The 27651-nt window shown below is 40.3% G+C and overlaps 1 protein-coding gene and 1 long non-coding RNA gene across 2 annotated transcripts in view; one reads left to right on the top strand and one right to left on the bottom strand.

Moving 5' to 3' along the window:
• GCH1 (GTP cyclohydrolase 1) overlaps window positions 1-7652 on the top strand; it is a 47423-nt gene extending 39771 nt beyond the window's left edge. Inside the window, exons 3-6 of the mRNA XM_072963067.1 lie at window positions 97-152; window positions 5478-5509; window positions 6388-6472; window positions 7251-7652. Of these exons, the coding sequence (XP_072819168.1) occupies window positions 97-152; window positions 5478-5509; window positions 6388-6472; window positions 7251-7377 (300 nt within the window). The 3' untranslated portion in view covers window positions 7378-7652. The remainder of the gene's footprint in view (window positions 1-96; window positions 153-5477; window positions 5510-6387; window positions 6473-7250) is intronic.
• LOC140696929 (uncharacterized) overlaps window positions 1-27651 on the bottom strand; it is a 50116-nt gene that overhangs the window by 2535 nt on the left and 19930 nt on the right. Inside the window, exon 3 of the long non-coding RNA XR_012073617.1 lies at window positions 10976-11010. This is a non-coding gene — a long non-coding RNA (uncharacterized lncRNA). The remainder of the gene's footprint in view (window positions 1-10975; window positions 11011-27651) is intronic.

Below are 27651 nucleotides of genomic sequence, written 5' to 3'. Positions count from 1 at the left end.
TGTTGAATTACCTAAATGTACTGTATTGTTTCCTTATTTTGTCACAAAGAAGCACTGTTTTCACTTAACTTACGATTTCTGTCTCTTACTCTGAAGGTCCACATCGGTTATCTTCCTAACAAGCAAGTTCTTGGCCTCAGCAAACTTGCTAGGTGAGTATGACTGTGTGGTAAGTGAGATGACAGGGCCTGCCCCTCCATGGTGAGAATCTCATCAGGCTTTGTCTCTTGATCAGTGTGGATCTAACGTAGAAGGTGCGTTCCAACCTAATTAATAGTTGCAGAGACAATACATAGCCAATAAGTATAGTCTTAAAACAGACTGTAAGGACCTGAAACACAAATGCCCTTTTCTTCTCGCATCCCCATTGCCTGCCTTCCACCTCCCACTCACACATCCTTGAGCTTTAGCTCACGCCTGTCTCCATAGAGCCTTCCCTGACTGGAGAGGATCCGAGGGTGCCTGTGCTCAGCCCCTGTTCTTTAAGGCCGTTTAGCTGACGGTGAGGGGTGGGAGATAAAACCTGGGCAGAGAGGTCTACTACACTATTTTGACTTCTAATCAAACCACCATTCGGGGCCTCTACCCTGTGTTCCAGTGTACCTAGGTGCCTCCGGGTATCTCTGGGGTCTTGCAGGGCCAGTTGGTTCATTTCTGGTTCCTTTGGCTCTACAGACCCAAGACTGTGCCTTCCGTGGCTTTCTCTCAGCTCTAGTTTGAGAGAATGCTTACTCTTCTCTTTCTCTCCTTTCTGCTACAGTCTTTTTTCATTCTTTGTCCTGTGGGTTCAGGCCTTTGCTACCATTTGAGTTTTAGGAAAGGGTGGTGATACACATAGTCGTCCGTGTTCAACTGGAGTCAACTTGAGGGTCAGTGTTCATGATAATAAAATATTGTTGGCTACACCTAAATATCCTTTTTTGCAATTTCTTTACATAAAGTTAGTGAGTCCTGGGTGCTGGGGAAATACTGGGAGGTGTGTGTGTGTGTGTGTTGAAAGAGATTTAAGAACAAAATGAAGTAGTATGTAATAAAATGCAATCATGTGCTTCCCCCCACCTTCTAAAAATGAACCAAGCTAAGTTTGGATAACTTGACTGAGGTGAAAGGTGACTGTCAAAATTGGAATAAATGAATCTTTGAGACCAACTGACTTCTGTGGCTCTGATGTGTTCCTGTTTCTTCGTCACTTAAACCATCCTAAATGATGGTCCAGAACTTTTTTAAGTCTGTGTTGGAACCTGTGAACACCACCCCAGTAATCTCTGACACCTCTCCACAGCTGTTTTTCTCCTGTTTTCACTTCCACTTTCTCATTTATTTCTTCTAGGATTAAGAAGAAAGTAGGCAGAAGAGAGAAATTTAACTTCCTTAGTTTCTGACCTCATTCCTGCTCAGTAATCTCATTACCAGTCAGGGCTACTTGGTACCATGAAAGGATGTTACTACATCGTAACCATCACTGCTTCACTGCATTAAGGCTCTTAACACAAATCCAAACATCTTGCTGCCTTTCAGTGATCTGTACTCAGTGGCAGTGCCAAGGAGTGGCTGAAAAACAGTGTTGGTGGTGATGGAGTAATTAACCATACTATAATTTCTATTAACAACCTCCTCCCCACTAACTTACTCCCAAATTATAACTAATGTCAACTGAATAAAAGTGCTTTTACTACAATTGGTTATTCTTACTGTTTTATAATGCACAGTCTAAGTAAGATCAGTATGCAAACACAGCTGTAGGCCCAGCCCTGTGGTATGCTTTCTTCCAGCAAGATTGCTATTCCTAAATCTTTCTTACATAGAAATTTTGAAATTACCCGTATCTTGTCCATGTGTAAAAGGTATGGAGTAATTTTCATATTATAAAAAGCTTAGCAGACCACATTAGGCCATGATCTTAATGTAAGCAGTCTTCTCTAGAAGACCACCCTGTGTAGACTATGGGCAACATTTTACAGAAAGTTGTTTGAGGGTCATCTTGTGAGATCTTGGAAAAAATGGTGCCTTGGGGGTAGAAGGGAGTATCCTTTGGTTATTTCCTTTCTTAGCGAAAGGAAAATATCTCCAATAATTAAGCTTTTATGAAACAATACAAAGGAGTTAATTATTAACAGGAGGATTTGTCCTTGTACTAACAGGATTAAAATATAAGAAAAACACGGAATTATAGATCAAATAACTGAGTATGTTACTTTTGGATATTTTGTTAAAAAATCTGAATAGTCTATTAAATGAAACAGAAGACTAAGATTTTATCCAACTGCTTATTCCTTATACGAAGTAGGAATATTTAGGGAATGAAGAGTAATAAAGCTGAATATCTTAGCAAAACGTTACCACTCATTTTAATCTTGCATGTGAAGTTTGTTCTATGCTTTCCTTTTAAACGAATGACCTTTCGATGCCAGAAAAGTCAAATATCAAATAGTAAAGCCTTAAGTAACAAGAAAATGCCAGGAGTGAGTTGATCTGGTTTAACTCTAGTGAAATTCTAGAGTAAATTTAGTTTGAATAGAAATTCCTTTTGTTGCTGAAGACCCATTGGACATGTATTAGTTTTCCTGCTTTACAGTAATTGAACATAAGTAAATCTTGAATATAGAATTGCAGTGCCTTGGGTAGCCATGGTTAATCTACTGGGCACCTACTGTGAAAGGGCACTGGGTCCGTTACTGTGGCCGCTAGAAAGAAGGAAACAGCCGCTACCCTCTAGGAGGGTGGACAGTACGAGGAGCAGCTGCCACAGAAATGCCTGGTTTGGAGCTCTGAGTTCAGAGGTGCCAAGATGGCTGTGCCTGGTAGGGTTGGAGAAATCCAGGGTTGGAGGGCTGAGCAGAATTCTAAATGGAAGATAATTTCCTCTAGGTATAGTTAATGCATAAATAAAGGGAAATAAGAGGGTAGGGAGCAGGTTGGTTAAAACAAGTAAGAGATTTAGGCAGAGGAGACTGGGAGGATAGGCATGAGATTACAAAGGGGCCCTTTTTCCCTGTTTCTGCTATAAAAGTAATATACTAGAAGGTGGGGAAAGAACCTCTAGGCATGTATTCACTTAGGTTTGGGGCCAGAATTCATATTACCTGTGTGGTTCTCAAAAAACGCAAGGCACTAATTTAAGATGTCACTAAGGAGGTAACCTAGCAGAATCAAGTGCACATTCTGATCCACTTTTATCCAGGCTTCAAACAATTCCCACAAATTTTCCTAAGAGCATATGAACAAGCCACCATGAGCCAGAGTCAGCTAAAACAAATGGTCAAAGAGGGCAGATGCTGGAGTTAACAGATATGGAATATACAAGTGTGTTAGAAAATAGAGTCCCGAAAGCTTGACAAAGGATGACGAAACTTTCAGAATTAAATAGGCAGATTGGTAAAATGACCAATTACAACTTCTAGGGGAAAAAGATGTGATAATTGAATCTGAAGCCCAATACACTCATATTAAAGCAACAGATTTGGCACAGCTGAAAATTAGTGAACTGGAAGGAAGGTCCGAAACAATTGCACAGAAGGCAACACAGGTGGAAAACATGATTGAGAACTTAAGACATGGAAGACGGAGAAGCTCCAACATGCCGAAATTCCCGAGATAAGACACAATGGGGTAGGGGTGAAATTAGAGAAGGTAACAGCTGAAGACATTTCCAGAGCACATGCAGCATATCAGTCTTCAGATTCAGGAAGTCTAATAAATCCCAAACAGGCCAAATAAAATCAAGTCTCCACCCAGACACAATGCAGGCAATGGCAGAGTACACGTACTCAAATACCATAAAAGAAGCCACAGAAAAATATTACCTACAAGGTAACAGCAATTAGACTGACCACCCATTTACCAGGGGCAATACTGAAAGGCAGATAAGTATCAGAGTCGGACTAGAATTTTATTCCCAACAAGTACCTCTCAGCAAATTACCTTGAAGAGTGAGGGCAAAATAAAGATTTTTTAAATTCAAAGAAGCTATCTGTTGGGACACACCTCACAGGCCTGCAAGCCCTGTAGTTGCTCAGCCTCAAGACCAAACAAAGAGCCCTGTTGACAGTGACAGAGACATCAGCAGTTTAGTGGACAGGGAACCTTACAAGTCCTGGAGTAGGGTACTGGAGCAACACCCACCGTTAAGGCACATGCAGCAATCTTCGCTGCTTGGGGTAGAATGAGGCTACCATTTATAGGGGGAACTGACGTCAGGTTGGCTCATCAGTTACCAGGGAAACCAGCGGCTGGGGCAGGGGGCAAGTATGTAGGCAGTTACCGATTAAGCCCTATCATTAGGAAGACTGGTTAGTCATGTGAGCGAGGCAGGGACCAGTCAAGCAGGGGACGTAAAGAGAGCAAGAGGTTAACCATCTTGAATGGCGTGACCATACAGTATATGAGTATCTTTAATGCTGAGAAAATAGAAATTCAAGACCTATTCATTACTTGAAAAATGAATAAACTAGGAATAAGAAATTATAAACTCTCTGAGCATAGAGGCTCTGTTCACCACATAATCATATACATAGTAGGCACTCAATAGACCTTCCTTTGGCATGATAGCAGCTACCCACCAGAAATGGGCAGGCACCATGGGTGACAGTATAATGTTAGAGGCATTCCTGTTATAGTAGGGTGGCAGACGTGTGACTGACGTCGTTGGCTATCCCAGGTACAAAGAAGCAAGGTGTCAGTTCTATCTGAGCAGCATAGTGGTGGGGGGGCTGGGGCGGAGGGCCGTAACATGCCTCAGAGGTGAGCTGATCCTTAAACTAAGTCCAAATTCATGACTAAAAGGCCAGATTTTAAGGAAAAGAGACTTCATGTGAATTGGAATCCTCAAGTGGGTGATTCACGTGGCCCTCATTCCATTTCACAACTAGAGTAAATGATGTTGAAAGAGGAAATTCATCACTTGACAGACTGTGTTATGAGCTAAGATCAGGGGCTTTTATTCTGGGGGGTTAATCCTACTGAGTGCTTATGTAGACCTGTCTTATAAAGAGGTGTCTGAAGAAGTCTGTTTAGTTCTAATCTGATTATCCTAATAGGTTTAGTTGGTACGTAGTTGACGTTGGTCTGCTATTAATTAACAAATAGTCTTTTTATTTTTTACTTGAACTTTAAGCTCTGATTAAACAATATAATTAATTAGAACACTGGAGACTTGGTCTAAAATTGATAGCTAGGGATCTTGAAAATTACTCACCTCTAATTGTTGTTTTTCCTAAGTGAACATTACACTTACTTCTCTCTTTGGGGACTGAGGGAAGCAACATGTGTGTCGTGGTTAGTGGTCTCCTTTAGACCCTCCCTCTTCTCATTTTCTTGTAGTTTATGTATCTTTCTATCCTCTTCCTATAAGCATGACTCCCCTACCCACACCCTCCAATTGCTTCAATACAGAAATTATTCTTTAGTCTTATGAGGAAGCCTTACCGATTTCACTTCAAACAATTTATGATTAACTAAAACAATTCTTTCTCTTCTAGGATTGTAGAAATCTATAGTAGAAGATTACAAGGTAAACTTTTAAACTATTTTGTTTACAGAAAAACTTTTTCTTAAGGAAAAAGTATTTTTTGTTCTTATTATAAGTGTAATACATACGACTTTAAAAATTAAAACCTCATAAGAACATAAAACAAAGTCCACTGTGTTTCTCCAGAACAAATCATTGTATTTGCATATTTCTTCACATTTTGTTGCATATACTAACATTTAAAAATCAACTTATTTTTATTATAATGTATTTGAAAATGGGCTTCACTTTCTTTTTTCCCTACTTTCTTTTCACTTAACATCTTAAACTTTTTTTTTTCACATACATGTAACTATCTCATTTATTCTGTTGTGTATTTAGCATTCCATTGTATGGCTGTACTGTGGTTTGATTTAACTAACCCCTGCTCTCATTTGGGGATTTTGTCAGTTTTCAAATAGATGCAGTGCTCCAGTGAATGCTTACATGTTTTCTAAGATGAGTTGTTTATTCAGCACAGGAACTGCATTATTTAGGTTAAATCGTTGGTTTTCAACATTGCTCTAAGTACAATTCAGTAATTGGACTGTAGCGCCTCTGTTAATCCTGTTGCAAGCTATTTATTCATTTGCTTTACTCTGCGTCCATGGGGGTACTTGTCAATATTCTGTTGGTCTTTCTGTGCACCTAAGGGACAGTCACCATTCTAATCCGTTCCCTCCAGTGGTGCTGGGGAACTCCAGGTGCCTCCTGCCACCCGGGCAGCACAGCAAGTAAACTGGTAAAAGGTGGTGTGTCTTGGTTCTTAAACCTCGCAGAAGTCTTGCTTTTTAAGGTCGCAAATATTCTAGAGATAACAAAAGCTTCCAGCTGTCTGTTTGTGTCAGACTCTTAAACTGAGCTCCTTGTCCCATTCACAGTTCAAGAGCGCCTTACAAAACAAATTGCCGTAGCAATCACAGAGGCCTTGCGACCTGCTGGAGTTGGTGTAGTGGTTGAAGCAACGTAAGTATGCATTTGCCCTTAATAATGACATAGTGGGTTTTTCGGTTGGAGGTGTAAGGCTTAGATGTGGTGAATTTGTGCAACCAGTAGCGTTTTATGTCTTCTCTTGATTTCTTCTTTAGCTCTTTGTTGCTCTAAGTAGCATTTTCCTAATATTTTGTCACACATTTTAAAAATAAAGAGAGCTAAAGATAGGTCCAAAGGGCAACTGAAGACACTAATACAAGTCAGAATGAATTATGGGAACTGCACACATCTAGTGGGCAGTTTTTGTCCATTCTTTGTCATGGCATGAACTGTGCACTGTGAATGCTGTCTGGCTTCCTCAGGCTGCTTAGACCCACTGTGGTCACCGGTCTCTGGATCCTGCCTGATGAGACCAGCACGCTTCAGTATTTCTCTGAACAGCTAGGCCAGCTTAGTGCTGTCTTGGTTCTGAAGATGGATCAAAAGAGAATTCTGAATTTCTTCCTGCCTAGAAGCTGTGTATCTCTGTAGACCCTCTGTATTAGTTTTACTCAGAAAGAAGATTCCATTTCCCACCCCCTCCTGCTGGATGCCTTCAGGACTCGACCAGCTTTTATAAAATAAAAGCTCTAAGACCTAGAAACTTAAAAAAAAAGTTTCAGACCACATTTGTCTAAGAAGCAATATTTTGACATACTTGGTAACTGAACTCAGTAAATCAGATTTAATCTTTCGGCCTTGCTTTTTATTGTAAAAACCAAACCAGCAACTGTCTACTCCTTGAAGCCACCTTTGCTGTCTTGTTTTGTAGACACATGTGTATGGTAATGCGAGGGGTGCAGAAAATGAACAGCAGAACCGTGACCAGCACGATGCTGGGGGTGTTCCGGGAGGATCCGAAGACCCGGGAAGAGTTCCTGACTCTTATTAAGAGCTGAGCCTCAGTGTGTGCCACGTGGTTTGCAGATCATGCAGCTACTAGCGTCGTCCATCTGGTCTTCATTGTTAGTACAGTCCACTGCCAGTTGTTATAAACATGAACTTTATTCCTTGTCACTAATTGTATTTAGTAATTACTTATAGCAAGTCAAATAAAGATAATTAATAAAGGGGTGAGCCCTCTACTTTCTTCTTGCCACCTTTTAGTGGCAGCATTCAAGCAAACTGCCAATAGTGTAAGTTATGTGCATAAAACCACTGCCTTTCAGGTAACTTGAAGGTGCCAAGAAGGGAGAATTCCCGTATTTTGTTCAGAGTCTGGTCATTTGATTCAGAAGCACAGGAGTCTTGGGAATGAGAGAAAACTATGGCCAATGTATTTATTCTAGCCTCCCCAAATGAAAATGGTTTAGTGCTAAAAATAATTTATGTAAGTGTGCAGCATTGATCTGCAAATTCAAAGTCCAACAGGCTCCACTTTAATCATGTTTATTTAACCACAGTGACACTTTATTTTTTATATATTTATTTTTTAACTATCCAGTTGTAACATTAGTCATCAAGGGAAGGTAGTGGAATATCTATGTTTTTTTGTTTTTTGTTTTTTTACTGTGAGTTAAAAAAGGCAATTTCTACCTTCCATTCTTTTTAAAATTCAAGTACAGGGAAATCAGTTCCTGGAGTTGTTTACGAGTATATTCTCTTGTCAACATACAGGGATTTAAACATTTAACTCTCTGTGCCTTGATGAGAATATCACACCATTTAGAGTGTACACACCTTCGCCTTTTTTAAAAAAGCCATTGTTTTATCAGTCTTAGTACTGACACTGCAGATAACTAGTCCTCACAGTTCTGCGTTTACACATTTCTTGGGAGCTTGCTTTGTGTATTCCTTGTAGCTTCCTCAAAATTTTTTTTTAACTTAACGAATATTTTTCTAAGTATTTTCAGAAACTTTTGAAAGTGTCCGTCATTTTCAGGTCTGCAGAACCACAGCTTCTGTGAACGTGACAGAATGCAGAGCTGCACTGTGGACTGTGTTATGAACTATGTCCCATGTCTGATGAATTCTGTATTGTTGGTGTCTGTGAAAATGCACCATAATTTTCTGGAATGACTGGAAAATACCGGAAGCCCCTTTACTGGTTTCCCTTGTGGTCCATACGGCTCTTGTCTTCAGTGTAACTGTTCAAGTGGTATAGGTCTTTTAGTCCAGGAAGCTGCTGCCTTATTATCTTAAAATTTCCTCCACTGGGGCAGTGTGGGCCAAACTAAAACAAACAAAAGAAAACCCCAACTCTGCAAAAACAAACGCAGTTACTCCATGGAGAAGTCTCTCATTTGGATGACACTGTGCTCTTCAAATTTATCCCATTTCCTTAAGAGGGATTAACTACAGTGGTTGCGGTGACCTTGGAAGTCCTGTCTCTGTCACTGTGAGGCCATTTTGCTTGTTATACGGCAAGATGGCAGAGGTGTCTTTTTTTTTTTTTTAATTATTCCCTATTTCTAATTCCTGTATTTTTTCCATATTTGGAGTTTCTAAAGTACAGTGGTGGTTGATTTTGAGTTCCTTTTGAAATCTAACCTGATACAGACATTATCCTGCTTAATGTTTAGACACTTAGAGACAATTAAACACTCAGCTCACACTTGGTATTTTAAAGTTTTCACAGGTGTAACTTGGAGGACCAAAGAAATTGTTAGCTATAAATTCATCTCTTTGCCATCAATTGCATTCCTTTTTAACAACTCTTTATTCCAACATTCCCTAGAAGTAGTTTCATAAAAATCTGAAGTATCCACAGTATTGGTCTGGAGTATTGGTAAATAAAAAGTAATTACCTTGTCTGTTTTACTCTGGTATGTAGCAGTTCAAAATTACCTTTTCATATCTGTGGCCTTGAGTCCATTTTGGGGATTTTTAAGAATTTGATGCATTTAAACACATTGTTCAATTTAATTGTTAAGATTTTATGTATGTGTGAATGTTCCTAAAGATGGTTTTATTTAAATTATTAAAGTGTTATGACTTTGCTCTTGTGAAACTAGCTTCTTTTTGAACAACTGGTATAGATACATCAACAAATTTGATTATTTAAATTGCATTCTGTTTTAGCAAAGATACCTTTCATAAAGGCTTCTGTCAGCCATCAAGCTACTAGAATATAAATCCCAGAATATAAATTTAACCCTCTGGTATTTAGTTTGGATATTACTGCCCTCACCCTCCTGCAGTAATGGGAAGGGGCGATCTGGGGTAAGAGTAAGGAATCTGAGTGGCCCTCATGTCCCTGATCTAAGCCTAAGTTTGGGTAATGACAGCTCCTGAGAACGTGCACTGCTTTCTGTGTGGAAGCAGCTGAGGAGGGAAGAGCTGGCTAGAGCAGGGAGCTGGGCAGTGCAGGGAGTGGAAGTTTCCCTCCCTTTTCTAGGGAGCAGCCTGCCTGGGCAAAACTTCCAAGTAGGAGCAAAGGTTTTGCTTTTGCCACCTCTTTTGTGTCTGTGCCTGGTGACTCATCATTTCCTCTTTTGGGTGGTCTACTGCACCTAGGCAGAGACCCAACCCTCATTGGTTGTCAGTCTGTCCAAGTGCTGCTGCTTCTCGAAGGACCTCTGGATTGTGGGTAGTGAACCTAACCATCTACACTAGGAGTGCATGAAACTGCTAAAACCACAACTCACAGATATCAATCCAACAATGAGCTGCTACATGTAAAAGGATGAAGTTAGAACATTCTCTAACACCACATAGAAAAATAAACTTAAGATGGATTAAAGACCTAAATGTAAGACTGAACACTATACAACTCCTAGAGGAAAACATAGGTGAAACACTCTGATGTAAATCGCAGCAATGTTTTTTTTGGATCCATTCCCCAGAGTAACAGAAACAAAAGCAAAAATAAACAAACAGGTCCAAATTAAACTTATAAGCTTTTGCACAGCAAAGGAAACCATAAACAAAACAAGAGGAGAACCTATGGAATGGGAGAAAATATTTGCAAACAATGCAACCAACTAGGGCTTAATTTCCGAAATATACAAACAGCTCATACAATTCAATAACAAAAAAACCAATCCAATCAAAAAATAAGCAGAAGATCTAAACAGACATTTCTCCAAAGAAGACATAGAGATGGCCAATGGGCATATGAAAAGATGCTCAACATTGCTATGAGAAATGCAAATCAAAACTACAATGAGGTATATCACCTCACACCAGTCAGAATGGCCATCATCAAAAAATCTACATACAGGTGCACCTGGAAAGGCAGCCGCCCCTGCAGCCACCACATCACTGGTCAGGCACTGCACGTTCATGGGGAACCTGGTGCTAAACCATTCCTAGAAGACCTGCTTCTTGGTCGGGGTTTAGTACGTAGCAGAGTAGCCCCTTCACTGCGATCTACTGAAAGTCAGCCCTCCACACAAGGGTTTGTAAAAACCAAAAGAGAAAAAAAAGGAAAAAAGTCCACAAATAACAAATGCTGGAAAGGGTGTGGAGAAAAGGGAGCCCTCCTACACTGTTGGTGCCAATGTAAGTTGGTGCAGCTACTATGGAAATTCCTTAAAAAACTAAAAATAGACTTACCATATGATCCAGTGATCCCACTCCTGGGCACGTATCTGGAAAAGACAAAAACTCTTAATTCAGAAAGATTCAAGCACCCCAATGTTCACAGCAGCACTATTTACAATAGCCAAAACATGGAAGCAACCTAAGTGCCCACTGACAGATAAATGGATAAAAATGTGGTGTATATATATATATATATGTGTGTGTGTGTATGTGTGCGCACGCGTGCATACATACACACACACACACACACACATATATAATGGAATATTACTCAAGCCATAAAAAAATAAAATAATGCCATCTGCAGCAACATGGATGGACCTAGATATTATCATAGTAAGTGAAGTCAGAGAAAGACAAATACCATATGATACCACTTATATGTGGAATCTAAAAAAAATGATACAAATGAACTTATTTACAAAACAGAAATAGACTCACAGACATAGAAAACAAACTGATGGTTACCAAAGGGGAAGAAGTGGAAGATAAATTGGGAATTTGGATTAACAGATACATACTACCATATATAAAATAGATAACAAGGACCTACTGCATAGCACAGGGAACTATAGTCAATATCATGTAATCACCTGTAATGGAAAAGAATCTGAAAAAGAATACACACATACACACACATAACTGAATCACTTTGCTGTACACCTGAAGTACTGCAAATCAACTACACTTCAATAAAAACAACAACAACAACAAGCTGCTGCTCCTGAGTTTTTTCACTGAAGATTGAACTGGCTGAGTTCCTTGTTTTATCACTTAGTGGAAGAGCAGTTGGAGACATCAAAGGTCTTAGAGAAGGATGTCTGTCAACACAGAACCCCCGGATTCACCATGATGGGCCTGGTCCTCCTGCTGATGGTGGAGAGGAAAGTCTCAGTAGATGCGCTCAAGGGTGAAGTGTAAATACCCGACAGCCCCAACCCTTTCAGGGGCATTAGCTTTGTGCTTATTTCAGTCTTTATTACGGAAAAAAGTGTACAACAGTAGACAGTACACGAGTTCAGGACCCTCATATGCCCATCATCCAGCTTCAGTAAGTCTCAGCTCATGGTCATCTTGATTCCTCTGTACCTCCCCTCCCCACTGGATTACTTCAAAGAAAATCGCAGACATCATTTCATTCATAAATATTTCAGATTATCTAAAAGCAGAGGAATCTCATAACCCAAATACCATTATCACACAAAAAGTTAATGCTTTAATATCAGATATTCATTCAGTACTCAATTTTTTCCCATTGTCCCATAATTTAAAAAAATAGTTTGAGTCAAGGTACAAATGAAGCCCATACATTACAATTGGTTGATCTGGGTTTTTGTTAAATTATGGTTAAAAACACACAAAATTTACCATCTTAACCATTTTTTAAGTGTTTGGTAAAATAGTAACTTTACACACGTTGTACAACAGCTCTCTAGACCTTTTTCATCTTGCAAAATTGAAACCCTCTACCCATTGGACAAGTACCCCTTTTCCACACTCCCCCAGCCTCTGGTAACCACCATTCTACTTCCCAAGAATGTGCTTCAGATTCTTCATATAAGTAGAATTATGTGGTATTTGTCTTTTTGTGACTAGTTTATTTCACTTAGCATAACATCCTCAAGATTCATCCATGTTGTAGCATGTGGCAGGATCCCCCCCCTTTATTTAAGGATTTCCTTCTTTTTAAAGGTTGAATAATATTCCATAATATGTATATACTACATTTTCTTTATCCATTCATTTGCTGATTTAATACTGCAACAAACATGGGTGTGCAGGTATCTCAAGATCCTGTTTTCAGATCTTTTGGATATACAAACCAGAAGAGAAATGGCTAGATCATATCATAATCCTTTAAAAATTTTGAGGAAACTCCATACTATTTCCCATAGCTGCTTTACCATTTTACATTCCCACGAACAGTGCACAAGACTTCCAATTTCTCCACCTCCTTGCCAAAACTTGTTATTTTTCGTTTTTTTGATAGTGGCCATCCTAATGGGCATGAAGCAATATTTCATTGTGGTTTTGACTTGCATTTCCCTGATGATTAGTGATGTTGAGTGTCTTTTCATGTGCATATTGACCATTTGTACCTCTTCTTTGGAGAAATGTCTAAGTACTTTTTAAAAAATCAGGTTATTTGTTTTTTTTGTTGTTGTTGTGTTGTAGGTGTTCTTTATATATTAATCCCTTATCAGATAAATAGTTTGCAAATATTTTCTCCCATTTTGTAGGTTGCCTTTTCCTTTGCTGCACAGAAGCTTTTAGGTTTAGTGTGGTCCCATTTGTTTCTTTATTCCTTTGTTAACTATACTTTGGTGTCATACACATGAAATCATTGCTCATTCCAGTGTCATAAGATTTCCTCCTTTGTTTCCCTCTGGGAGTTTTATAGTTTCAGTTCTTAAGTTTAGGTTTTTAACCCATTTGAAATTAGGAAGTGTGAGACCTCCTGCTTTGTTTTTCTGTCCCAAGATTGTTTTGGCTATTTGGGAATTTCTGAGATTTCATATGAATTTTAGAATGCCTTTTTCTATTTCTGCAAAAAAAAAAAAGTCATTTGGGTTTTGACAGGGATTGCATTAAATCTGTAGACTGCTTTGGGTAGTACGGATATTTTAATAACACTAAGTCTTGCAATTCATGAACAAGGGATATCTTTCCATTTATTAGTATCTTCTTTAATTTCTTTCATTAATGTTTTATAGTTTTCCAGTGTATAAGTCTTTCACCTCCTTAGTTAAATTTATTCGTAAGTATTTTATTCTTTCTATTAGCAGACTTTATTTTTTAGAGAAGCTTTAGATTCACAGTAAAATTGAGTGGGAGGTATAGAGATTTCCCACATACCTCCTGCCCCCACTCATGTAGAGCCTTCCCTTTATCAACATCCCCCACCTCACGGGTACATTCGTTGCAACTGATGAACCTCTACTGACATATCATAATCACCCAAAGCCCATAGTTCACACTAGTTTTCACTCTTGCTGTACATTCTATGGGTTCAGACAAAAGTATAATGATATGTATCTACCATTATAGTGTCATATGGAGTAGTTTCACTGCCCTAAAAATCATCCATGTCCCACAATCATCACCTATTTTATTCTTGTTAGTGCTATTGTAAATGGAATTATTTTCTTAACTTCCTCTTCAGATGGTTTGTTGATGTGTCTTTAAATTCTTTCTAAAGCTGTAGATTCACCTCTTGCTCCCTCTGTCCCACAGTCTCCTTACAATTTTGGGAGGTCATTTGCTTTTGAGAAGCCCTTAGATTTCCCCCAAGAAATGTCAACTGCTGGAATGTCGGTGGCGGACTCCAACTAAGTGAAACTTCAGCTGAGCAGAAGACAAAAGGGTTGTTCTCTTCTACAACACTTCTCCATGACCTTGGACTCCTACTCCTGAGGCAGCCCAGCTTAGCCTGGTCCTGTTCGGCCCTTACCCTGGACACAGCTCTTCTTTGTTTTGTAACTCAGAGTCACCCTCCCAGGTGTGGAACAGAGTTCACTCCTTTTTTGGGAGGGCCTGTCCTTTCTGGACTGGGTTCGGTTTTAAAACATCTATCACATGAGTTCCTTGGCTTCAGCACGGTGGGTTCCTTGGCTGCCAAGATTTTGGTTAGAGAGGAAATGTTATCAGAGGACTGGAAACGGTGAGTCCCACAAGACTTAACATCACTTTGAGGGCCTATTCCTGGGCGATTCCAAGGTTTTGGTTGGACGGTGGGAGTGTTTGGGTGCCTGACTTCAGTCACATTTTCATGGCCCTCTGAGTGAAAATACAGCCTCTGGCACACGCATCACACAGCCCTAACGCATCCATCCGCTTTTTCTCTTATTTCTACATTCTCCTGTTTGGTTTGAGCAATGTGTCCACAACTCTGACCTTTTGGAAAATCCTTGAACTTTGGGAACTGACCGTGCTGCCCAGAGAGCCGTGGTCTGGCTGCTGATCAGTGTTGAGAAGGCTGTGTTGGGGGAGTCCTGCGACGCAGTACCTGGGCGTGGATGAAAACTTCCTCGGAGGCTGTCACCCTTAGATTATGTAGATTTTCTGCCGATTTTAGGACGAGTTTCTTCTTCTCCTTCCTTTTCCCAGATCTTTTCATGTTTGAAAATGTGCCAAATGAACAGACAAAAGAGATTTTTCTTATGCGGGGCCGTTTCACTTCTAAAACTTAGGGACAGTTACCAAAGGGTAAAGGGTAAGGAGGGGTAAATTAGGGGTTAGGGATTAACAAACACACATTACTATATATAAAATAGATAAACAACAAGGACCTACTGTATAGCCCAGGGAACAATATTCAATTTTTTGTAATGACATGTAATGGAAAAGAATCTGAAAAGAAAAAAAAATGTATATGTATGTATAACTGAATCACTTTGCTGTACACCTGAAGCTAACATTGTAAATCAACCACACTTCAATAATAATTAAAAAAAAACCTTAGGGACAAATTGAATAGGAAACAGAAAAGCTAGTGAATAAAAATCAGTTTCAAATGACTAGCAGGGACCACAGAATTATTTCATAGTGATCATTGGGAAAGTATCTTTAACCAAGGACAACTAATTTCAGAGCAAAATTTCTCATTTTTCATTCTGGGTCCTTCTGAAAGTTGATTCACCAGGGAGCAAAGAGCATGTGAATTTGAAGTTCTCAACCAAATATCTGAACTTCTCTTGCCTAGCAGTTGTTAAAATCACCTTGTGATGAAGGGGTGGGAGAAGAGTGACTGCTCACATTAGTGCTTGAGTATTTTAACAGAATTTCCTTATAGATTCCATATTTAGAAAATAATTATAAAATTTAAAGTAGCTTGTGTACTTGAAGTATAAACAGGTCAACAATGAAGTCTCATAGACTTCTTATCTAGAACACTGTGAAAAGAAAATTAAGATCAAAGTGAAACCCCGAGTCCTGAGAACGGATAATTTACGTTTCCTGCATTTTCAGTTTTGGGGGGATGGAAGAGAAATCTTCCAGATTTAACACTGTGTGTATATGTGTATGTATGTGTACATGTACATGTGCATATGTGTGTTTGTGTGTATATGTGAGTGTGTGTTTATATCCAACATTAAATCTGGAAAAGTTTTTATAAGGTGCTACTTTTTTTATGGGATGTACTAAACTTTTAATAGTACTTTCTACAAGTAGTACTTTTCTTTTTTTTAACTGAAATATAGTTGACTTACAATGGTGTGTTAGTTTCTGGTGTAAAGCATAGTGATTCAGTTAAACATACATTTTCTTATACTTTTTCACAAGTATTATTTTCTTAATAGCTTTCTTAAGTAAAAAAGAGTTTCATTTTATCAGTGAGAAAGTTGGGGCTCAGGGAGGATTAAATGATTTGAGTCACTGCCACTGGGTTAAAGAGCAGGGGTCCCTGTCTTGACTCCACCTATTGGTCTTCCTGTTAACCAATGGGCCCAGAGCATGAGATCACTGCTAGCTCACGGTTGCAGCTGGTTAATCTTTTCCAGTTAACTTCTGTAACCCTGAGCCTCACTCTTTTGAACTGTTATCATATTTTTTAAAAAATTTAAATTTTAGATTTTTATGATCATGGCCCATACACATTTAATTATTGTGCAGTATTTGCTAAAACTGAATTTCCTGCCCACAAAATATATTGGCCTTAATATGTAGAATCAGATTTTTGATGATGTATGCCATCAGCTTTGCCTTTTGAACTAAAAAGTGCTGCTGGGAGTAACTTTAAGATACAAGTGTCAGTCGGCCACCTGTGGTTCTACATTTAAAAAATATTGTGTAGAGAAAGAAGAACAGCAGGAGGAATCACACTCCTTGAGTTCAGGCTATACTACAAAGCTACAGTCATCAAAACAGTACCGTACTGGCACAAAACAAGATGCATAGATCAATGAAACAGGATAACGAGCCCAGAAATAAACCCATGCACTTATAGTCAATTAACCTATGACAGAGGAGGCGAGGATAGACAATGGAGAAAAGACAGTCTCTTCAATAAGTGGTGCTGGGAAAACTGGACAATAAATGTAAAAGAATGAAATTAGAACATTCTCTAACTCAAAATGGATTTAAGATGTAAGACTGGAAACCATAAAAGTAGAGGAAAACATCGGCAGAACCCTCTGACATAAATTGCAGTAATATTTTTTTTGGATCTGTCTCCTAAAGCAAAGGAAATAAAAGCAAAAATAAACAAATGGGACCTAATTAAACTTAAAAGCTTTTCCAAAGCAAAAGAAACCAGCAACAAAACAAAAAGACAATCTACTGAATGGGAGAAGATATTTGCAAATGATATGACCAATAAGGGATTAATATCCAACATATATAAACAGTTCCTATAACTCAACATCAAAAAAACAAACAGTCTGATTTAACAATGGGTGGAAGGCCTAAACAGACATTTTTCCAAAGAGGAAAAGCAGATGGCCAACAGGCACATGAAAAGGTGCTCAACATCATTCATCATCAGGGAAATGCAAATCAAAACCACAATGAGATATCACCTCACACTTACCATCAAAAAGAACACAAATAACAAATGTTGGGGGAAGATTTGGAGAAAAGGGAATCCTGATATACGGTGGGTAGGAATGTAAATTGGTGCAGCCTCTGTAGAAAACAGTATGGAGGTTTCTCAAAAAACTAAAAATAGAACTACCATATGACCCAGCACTTCCACTTCTGGGTATATATCTGAAAAAAGCAAAAGCACTAATCAGAAAAACATATGTGCACCTACGTGCACCCATGTTCACAGCAGCATTATTTACAGTAGCCAAGATATGGAAACAACCTAAGTGTCCATCAACAAATGACTGGATAAAGAAGATGTAGTGTATACATATACAGTAGAATAGTACTCATAAAAAAGGGCAAAATTCTGCCATTTATAGCAACATGGGTGGACTTGGAGGGTATTATGCTAAGTAAAATTAGTCAGACAGAGAGAGACAAATACCGTATGATATCACTTATATGTGGACTCTAAAAAATACAACTAGAGAATATCACAAAAAAGAAGCAGACTCACAGATACAGAGGACAAACTAGTGGTTACCAGTAAGTGGGGAGGAGGGGCAAAACGGGTGAGGGAGTGGGAGGTACAAACTGTGTGTGTAATACAGGCTCAAGAATGTATTGTACAGCATAGTAAATACAGGCAATATTTTATAACTGTAAATGGAAAGTGACCTTTAAAACTGTATAAAAATTAAAAAATTAAATATAAATAAAAATACTGTATGTATTTTAAACTGGTAATAAAGGTACTTAGCACAAAGTTCAAACAGCACAAAAGGGTATTAACGAGAAGTGTACCTCTGCCTCTACCCTTGAGTGAGCTAGACGTCTGTTGCCATCAGGGATATTTTATGACATGCTTTACTATTACTGAAAAATGAAAACCCTTCTCTTCTCCACCTAGGCTGACTATACGTGCTTCCTGATGGTAGAATGCGTGCCTCTAAAGCGGTGAGTGGTCTCTGTAACAAACAGAATGTAAGATCCATTACGATTATTATTTCTAGTGTTCTTTTTAAATCAATGTTAGGTGCTTTCTCAAAAAATTGTTTAGTGAAAACTTTTGCCCCCACATTGTGTCCATTTTATAGAACTTGGACCACCTGAGCAAAAGAAAAGTGCTTCTGGTGAGCTGAGTGTCTAAAGCAGAGACTCTTAAAATTTGGTTTTCTTTCACTTTTCACCTTTTTGGAATAGGTAATACATTTATTTGCAAACCTTATGAAAAGCACAAAAGGATATTCAGTGAAAAGTCTCTGTTCCCAGCCACCCAGTTCCCCTCCCCAAAGTCACTGTTTTGTACTACTTACTGTCTTATACATATTTCCGAAAACAGTTAAGGCATGGGTGGGCAAAACCATTCACACACAGTTATTTTTATAGTAGATATAGCATGTATCTGTTTGCTTATTTAAATCAAGGATTCTTGACTATGTGTGCCCAACAGAATCACATGGGGGAACTTGAAGACCATCACTGTGCCTGCATCCTAGGTGGCCTCATTTACTCTCTGTAGTTGTACTTGGAAAAAATTGCCCTTGCTTATTCTGGTGGGCTCCCCCAGTTGTGAAACAACCATTCAGACCCATGGAGCCCATCAGGAAACCACTGGGCCCGTGTCCAGGCAATCTGGGCAGGGGAAGCTGTGTGGATCGCTCTGTGAGCAGATGGGTTCCCCGCCGAGGGTTCAGGGCATCTGCAACCACTCAGCTGATAAGGCTAAAGGTAAACTGTCCCTTAAAAGGGACTGTCTCCAGATTAATAGAATCAGTGCTGCAATTACCTGTGTATAAATCACTTAGTTCTCTGGCCTGATTTTTCTAAACATACCCTACTTTTTCCCCTCTGATTTTCATAGCTGTTTGTCATAGAAAGCATAGAAAATATAGTAAGGCATAAAGAAAAAGACCAGTTACCCATAATTACATAGACCAGGGATAACTACTGTCAACATTTGTTTTATTTTACTTTATAAATTGTGCAAATAACATGCAGACAATTCTGGAGTATTTAAGCAAATCCATGCAGATATTATCTGTATTTACTTTAGTCTGTAATACTAATGGGTAAAGGGTAAGGAAGGACTTTACATACACACACACAGACACATACACACACAATCACATCCTACAAAAATCTACAATGATTACTTAATATCATAACCATTTTGCATTGGCCTTTCCCCCGACTGTCTCAAATTTCTTTTTAGAGTTCGTTATTAACACTTTGATAGATGCTCTGCCAGTCCTCGCCCCCTCCTCCTGCCGGTGTAGCTGTCTACGATACCTGGATACTGTAAAGCATACGTAGCCTTTCCCTCTCCTATCTTGGTATCTTATACTGGTGTATCTTATCCTGTATCTTTGTTTAAACGCTTACATGACATTCCAGGGTAGAAATGTCATAATGTATCTATCAGTTTCATAATGTTGGACTTTCAGGTTGCCTCTGGTTTTTTTATTATTAGGAATAATTCTACAGTAAACATCTCTGTTTCTCAAGAATAAGGCTCTAGATATGGATTTACTGGGACAAAGAAGTCACCCCCCTCTCTCACTTCCCCTCCCCTAAGTAACAAGAACACATGGCCTCAGATGAGCTGTTCACCCCCACCTTCTGCAATGTATGTATGTCTTCTGTCTTAAAGCCAAAATTTTTATAGCATAGAAGTTAATTTCTTCTTTCACCTGGGAGTAACTCTGCACCTCACTTATCTTGGCCCATTCACACTTTTAACAGAAAATGTTATAGAGACAATTGTAGGTTTACACGCAGTTGTAAGAAGCACTACACAGAGATCTTTTATATAATTTGCTGCGTTTCCCCAATGCTAAATTTAGCAAAACTATCATACAATATCACAACCAGGATGTTGACATTAATACAATTCACTGATCTTATTCAGCCTTCCCCATTTTGGTTCACTTGTGCTTATGTGTCTGTGTGTCGGGGTGTGTGTATTAAGTTTTATGCAATTTTATTGCTTTTGCTGGTTGGTGTATCCACTATCACCATCAAGATACTGAGCAATTCCATTTTCACAAAGAGCCACTGTATTGCCTTGTTATAATCACACACACCTCTTTCACATTTTAAAAAGACTATTGATAAATATCCCAAATTACTTCCTGGCAAGGTATTACCAGAATTGAGCATCATTTAAAAAATGTAATATATTACTAGGGAGGGCAATATATTTTCACTGTCCTACCTTAATGTTAAAGTCTTTTAATACATTTATTATCAAATTGGGTCCCAAAGAGTACTGCAAACCCTCTCCTAAAGGGGATGGGACAGCCATTTCTTCCATGTCTTTAGTTGTCTAATACTTCAGAATATTATTTACTGCAAAAAATCAAATCATTGAAGCAGCGAAATGCAATAAGTGTACAGATTTATGTCTTTTACAAAGCTGGTACTAACTTTATAGAAACTCTACTCATGGGGTTGAGGTAACAGTATTTTGCTTAATGAAGTTTTCTGGCTAAGGGCAGACTGGAAGACTTTGCTAAAATTATTTCTAAAAGGGATCGGATCTAAATCAAAGGACACTTACCTTTTCTCAGCACAGTTTAATGAAAAATAATTTGATTTTCTTTGAGTGGAGGTAACTCTGGCAGGAGGGGCCCTCTCAGTCTATCTCTCTGATAAATGAGCGTATTTGTTCTGCTTGTCACTGATCAGGGTAATCCAAGTCATTGTGGCAGCTGGCTCCTGGTGTGGGGTCAGAATTCTTACTGGTCTACAGTGAATCAGTGGGGATCCACCTTTTAGTATAAGCTATCATTTCTCCTAAAAACAGAGTGTTGCCAAATTTGGAATTGAGGAGATTATAAACAACGTTATAGAAATGAACTTGGAATAGAGGGAATTGTAAAGAAAGTGTTGGGGGGAAGTGGAATTAGAAGGGACTATCCTTAGACAAACACAGCATGGAGAGGCACCAGGGCCAGAAATGAATGGAAAAATGGCCACATACGTTGCATGGCAGATGCAATTTAATTTCAGCCATGTAATCATGTACAGCTTAGATCTATAAATCATATATGGAGTATAAACAAAGAAGATGGACTCTGAAAGACCCTATGTGTATTTGCCATTTAGAACAACACTAAATGCAAACGTCCTTTGCCTCAACAATTCTCCTTTGGGGAATTTATCCTCTACATGTATTTGTATATGTGTGAAACTGACATTTGTGTACAAGGTTACTCACTGCAGCACTGTTTGTAATAAGAAAGCTCTTGTTTATAAGTCAGCTCAAAACTCAAAGTATGTACAATAATCACATGAAGTTTGGGTTGTGATTTCTAGTGTCCTTCCACCCAGAGGCAGGTCAGATTCTGATCCACTGTCCATTTTTATCTCTTGGGTTTACAAGGCACAAAGTTCTGAGGATGGACAGGACACTTGGTTGGTTCGTGCTGAGAACCCCTAGAGGCTTCTCGTTCTAAGAGCAGCCCGTGGCCGGCAGTCGTGGCGTTCTTGACGGTCTTTTACATTGGAGACTGGAACAGGGCGGTTCGGGGGAACTTGTCCTTTGACAAAGTGTTCTGTAAGCAGATGAAGTGAGGGAAGCAGAACTGTCCTCATCATCCTTTTCCTCTTACTCTTTCCCCTTAGGATCAGAAGCAAAAGGCCACAAATCTTCCTTATATAAAAGCCACATCAGGTATTACAATTTGGAAGGAAAGTTCAGGCCTGTGTTCCTGTAATTATGAACAGACTGTTTGTTTTGTTTAAGCAACATCTGTGTCTCACAGTCTGTTTTACAGATGTGTAATTGCTCTCATAACTTGCACTGACCTGAGTTTGGGGAAGATCACTATTGGAGACCTAGAACTTCTGATAGGATGGGGACACAGAGTTCCTCTTGTTAGCTTCTAAATGCACGTAACAAAACAAAATGAAGTGTAAATTAAAAATATAACCATGGAATATTACCTGTTTCTGTGGTGAGAAATATTTACATAGTCACCATGTAAATGCTGGCTAGTGAGCTAGCCAAAGATTGTGAGACAACCTCTATCTTGGGAGGAAAGGAATAGGAGTTAAATCCTCATCTGTCATGAGTTTAGATAACAACTAAATTGAACAATCAAGAAAGAGCAATTATGCACAATTTTTAGTTAAGTAACTAGAAGGAGAAACAGCTAATGGACTTTAAAAGAGTTGTGTAAGTAGGAAGGTGGGGGGGCCTCTTATTTAAATTATAAGCCTTCTGTCACTATGATTTTTTAAAAAATCATGTGCCTGTGCTTATTTTATTAAAAGTTAAAAACATACCTATCTCTTTAGCTACATCAAGGAAACCAAGAGAATAAGGGTAAGTATAATGCCCTTTGAAATATCCCTGAATGTTACAACTAAAGTAATGCTTTGGAGAAAAAAGATAAAACTGGAGCGTGTGAATTTTTGGATGAAATAAAGGAGTCATTGCTTTCCTCTAACCTTAATTAGTCTGAATTTTTACACCTTTTCTTCCCTCTGCAATTCATGGGCCTTCTGGTGTTCTAGATCAGGGGTTGGCAAATTTTTTCTGCAAAGGGCTTGACAGTAAATATTTTACATTTGGCAGGTTACATGGCTTCTTGCGGCTACTCATCGTAGTATGAAAGCCACCCCAGACAAGACAGAAGTGAACGAGTGTGGCTGTGTTGCAGTATAAATTCATCCGTGGACACCGAAATTTGAATTCCACATAATTTTTGTGTGACTATATAATATTCACATATAATTTAATGTTCTTTGGGGAGTTTTCTTCAATCATTAAATAATGTGAAAACCATCCTTAGCTCGTGAAACTTAACAAAAGCAGGTGGTGGGCAGGACCTGGTCAGCAGGCCATAATTTGCTCTAGATTTAACATATCTGTGTCCTCCCGCAGTGAGTCGCAAAGCCCCGTGGCCACCTAGGCTGCAAAGAGGAACTGACGTGGAATAGGTCAGCATCAGTCCCAGCACTCACAGCTACGGAAACCATCTCGCCGAGGGCTCTAAAGTCCTCATGGGCTCTTAAGAGTTAAACTTTGTTCTTCTTGCCTCCTCCCTGATTCTCATTTATTTTTACAGCTACTTATAGAAACATCCCTGCGAATGAAGCTATATTTCAACAAGTCCTTCATCATTGGAAATCTCATTACCAGAGGTAGGAATAATAGGGAGGTCATAAATGCAGAGACCTGGGTTCCCTTTGTTCCAGGAGAGCTGGACAGGGCCACCTTGGCTTCAGCAGCTTCTGAGGGTTTGGGCACAAAGGAGGCTTCATAGATATAAGGCCTTGTGTCCACCCACAGGTGACCAGCCCAGGTGAGTCCTGGGAGGGAGGTCCTGCCTGCCCTGAGAAGACCGCCCTGGAGACAGCACCACAGCCCCCTTCCTTGTCACTGTAGGTGCCATCACTGGGCAGGACACAGATGTCCTACCCTCCATGGCTTTGTTCCCCTTGGTCTGTGTTGTGTGTTGGGATATAAAGATGAGTGAGGCCGCCCTGTCCTCAAATCTGGAGGGTGGCAAGTTGATAAATATTTGGAGCACATTGGATGAATAGCTCTAATACATGTGGAGCCCACAACGGAGAGGGGAGTAGCAGAGAAAGAGGGTCAAAGACATAGGCAGAGGCCAAGTCACAGGAGTCCCTGCCCATGTCCTGCCCCCAGAACTGATCGTGAGGCTGTGGAAAGCTGGTAGGAGCGTGGGCTGTAATTGGAAGTGGACAGTGGGGGGCTAGTGCATTAATTCAGAGGGGATGATGAGACACGAACTAGGTCAGTGGCAGCAGGGGCTGAGAAGAGGGAACAGCAGAGAGATTTAGGGGGTAGAGCCTGAAAGAGCTTGTCTGCGAACAACTGAAGACAGTGTGGGACCACCCCCAGTTTGGGGGGCTTGAGTGGGAATCACAGCAGCACTGATCGCTGAGGTAATAGTAGTAAGAGAAATTGGCTTTGGGGGGTCCTCAGGGTGGGGAAAATGGTGGCAGTGGGATCTTTGGTTAGACAAGACCATTGAGGTCTGTGTGGGACACCCAAGTGTAGACGTCTAGTAAATAAAGTTTAGGAGTGAGGACTGGACTGGAGGCAGATGTGAAAGTCAAGTGCAGACAAGTTACTGCTCAAGTTGTGCCTGGAGCCAAGGTCAGACAGGGAGAGGGTGCAGAGTAAGGAGACTGGAGAAGCAAGAACTCCTCCAAAGACCATCCACAATGGGGCTCAGGGAACCATGAGAGATGGGTGTGCCCAATGTCAAGAATGGGGTTTCCAGAAAGAATGTGAAGAAATCAGGGTGGATATGTGTACAGACATGTTCCCATGAGGTTATTTATTCTGGAGTTGTTGATAACATCAAAAAGTTGATCTTTGCCTTTAAATCTCCCCCCATGGGCAGAAATACCCACTCAACCATAAAAAGCAAATTCTCCTAGCGTCAACAAGACAACCCCTTAAAAGATAGCAATCCTTCTTCATCTTGTGAGGAGCTGCCTGGATCTGGATTGTGTAAACTGTCAATAATACATCATTTGATGTACAGCCCCCATCTCAAAAGCCTTACATAACTGTGCCTTGACTTCCAATGGGCGGAACAGTTCTCAGAGCTTTCAGAGATGCTCTTCCCAGGTTGTAACCCTCAAATTTGGCTCAAAGAAAAGTTTCCATTTCTTTTTGAAATAAAAGGTGACATAGCTTAAGTATCCAACAACAGGGCTAAATAATGACATGATCCTATGGTACAATGCCATATAGCTGTTCAAGTATGAAAAGAATATATAAACACTGGCAGCAACACAGCGAAGCAAGTAATAGAAAATTCGATTTAGTATTTATTGTTTACTCAGTAGTCATTCATACGTTCCTATTTGCCTCTTCTCTTTTTCAGATTATATAGCATGAACTTGTACTGCATTGACAAGCAAACCTGTCTGAGTAGGCGGGACCACACTGCAGAAGGGCCTGACGGAGCTAGTCGTGGGAAATCACAAGCTGGTAGTGCCAGCACTGCTGGAGGAGCGGATGGGAACAGAGGAGGGAGAACCCGCAAGTGTAGGTTCCTCTTTGAAGAGGGCTGGCTGTAAAGGGAAAGTGAGACAAAGGGGCCACACCTAGAGCGGATGAAGAGTCGAGGAACTGCGTATTCAGGTAGGAGAGCCTTGGCCAAGCTCACCCATTAAAGAAAAGAAGCAGTCTCTAGGGAAAGGGGAATGAGAGGGGACTACTGAGGGGGCAGGGGCTCGCGGAGGAGCAAGGAAGGGGGTCTAGAACTTATCTGAGGGATGTCTTGGAGGCAGGATATGGGAACAACGAGGGAAAGAATGCAAAGAAATGTGATGATGTGTGGGTATGGGGGGCGAGGATGGAGCAGGGTGCCTACTGAAACACTTCTGGGTGAGATGACTTCATGTCTGAGGTCTGCTTTTAAATACTTCTGGGGGTGGGGTTAGGATAGGGGGTTGGGATAGATGAGATAAAATTAGCAAATTGTTGATCATTGTTGATGCTGGGTAATGGGGGTTTATCATCTAATTCTGAATACTTTTTTGAACTTTCAAAGCTTTCCAAAATTAAAAATTTTAAAAGCCCCCTTCTTACTTGAGGACATCAGCTGAGTCTGACCTGCCTCCTAGCTGTGGCTCTTAACCCAACAGCTTCCTACAGCTGCACCCCAAACAGGACACACTTTGGCTTCCTGGCTGCCTTATTCTTGTCCCAGCCTCTCTGGGCAAGAAGGGGCCCGGGCAAGTCCCTGCTACAAATGGGTGGCCATTTCTGCAGCAAGGGTTCGGTGGCCAGACTAGTCACCCTGGAATAGAACAGAATCTTGAATGCAGAACCCCCAGGTAATCTTGGGCCAACAGCATCAAACCATGCAGTAAACAGTGGGCTGTGGCACCACTCTGAGTGCCCCCTGGTATTATGCTGTCTAGAGGGTCTGTGGGCCAAGGCATGTCTGGGCTTAAACTCATGGTAGAATAATGATTGGGGAAAGAATAATCACATTTGTGCTTTGCTCAGGGATCTGAGTCCTGGCCCCAGGAGCCGGGCATCACTCTTAGAGACTCATCTTCTCATGTGATTATGGTATCCAGAATACAAACTCTAGACCTTTATTTCTTGAGATGGTGCTTTGAAAGATTTTGGCACATAATGAACGTTCAGTGAATGCCAGCTCATTACCATCTAAGTCCGACTGCAGGTCTGAGGGCCCATGAGGACTTGACTTTGACTAAGTGAGATGGGAGCCGTTGGAGGGTGCTGAGCAGAGAAGAGGCAGGATCTGACTTAGGTTTTACAGGGGCAGTGGGGCTATTCTGAGAAAACAGAATAAGGGGGGAAGCTGCGTGTAGCTGGTGGCTGGCTGGCTGGTGATTTCCAAGTAGGAGATGATGGTGGCTTGGACCAGTGTGGTCTTGGTTGGGGGTGTGAAAAGTGGGAGATTATGGATCAAGTTTAAGGGAGAGCCACGAGATCTGCTGAGAGATTGCCTGTGAGGTGTGAAGGAAGAGAAGGCACCAAGGACGGCTCTAAGACTGGCAGCCTGAGGTGGAAGAACAGGGCTCCCACCGGGCTCTAGAAGGGGCACAGCTGAACAAGGGCCGATCCAAGGGCTGGGACATCAATGGCTCAGGAAGCGAGGCTGAAAAATCGGAGTGTCTTTATTGATGAATATGCCTACTTGTTCTCAGGAGGAAGAAGTTGCAAACTGGTAGCCCATGGGTCAAATCTGGCTGGCAGACATGCTTGGTTTGGTTCTCACACTATTTATTAAACAACCGAATTGGTTGCTGATGTTTACAATCATGGCATTTTCTATAAAAATCTGGATTGTCTGCTCTTTTAGAGAAGTGGAAGATCTGGCAACCCAGGTAACAGCTGATTGGCCCTGAAGGACAGCTGGTCCCTCTGGCAAGGCGTGCCCTGTGCAACCGGCAGCCACGCCCCTGCTCCCTGTCGTCTTACAGCTGCTGCTACCCTTTCTGTGCCCAGTCTCCTCATTTGAAAGTAGGAATAGTGTCCATCGAGGGTTTAAAAACGTTTGCTATTATTACTGTTATTGTTGTTGTTACTAGCTGACTGTTCTTATGGGGCTTGGAGTTTGCAGTTCTTGCAAAGAGGATTCCAGAAAGTCGGAAGAGGATTCTAACAGTGGTTGAGAGGCGAGTGG

Source organism: Vicugna pacos, chromosome 6 (assembly GCF_048564905.1).
Source record: "Vicugna pacos chromosome 6, VicPac4, whole genome shotgun sequence".
In the NCBI taxonomy this organism is placed as follows: domain Eukaryota; kingdom Metazoa; phylum Chordata; class Mammalia; order Artiodactyla; family Camelidae; genus Vicugna; species Vicugna pacos.
The sequence above is the reverse complement of the archived record's forward strand: the minus strand, read 5'-3'. Positions and strand labels throughout refer to the sequence as shown.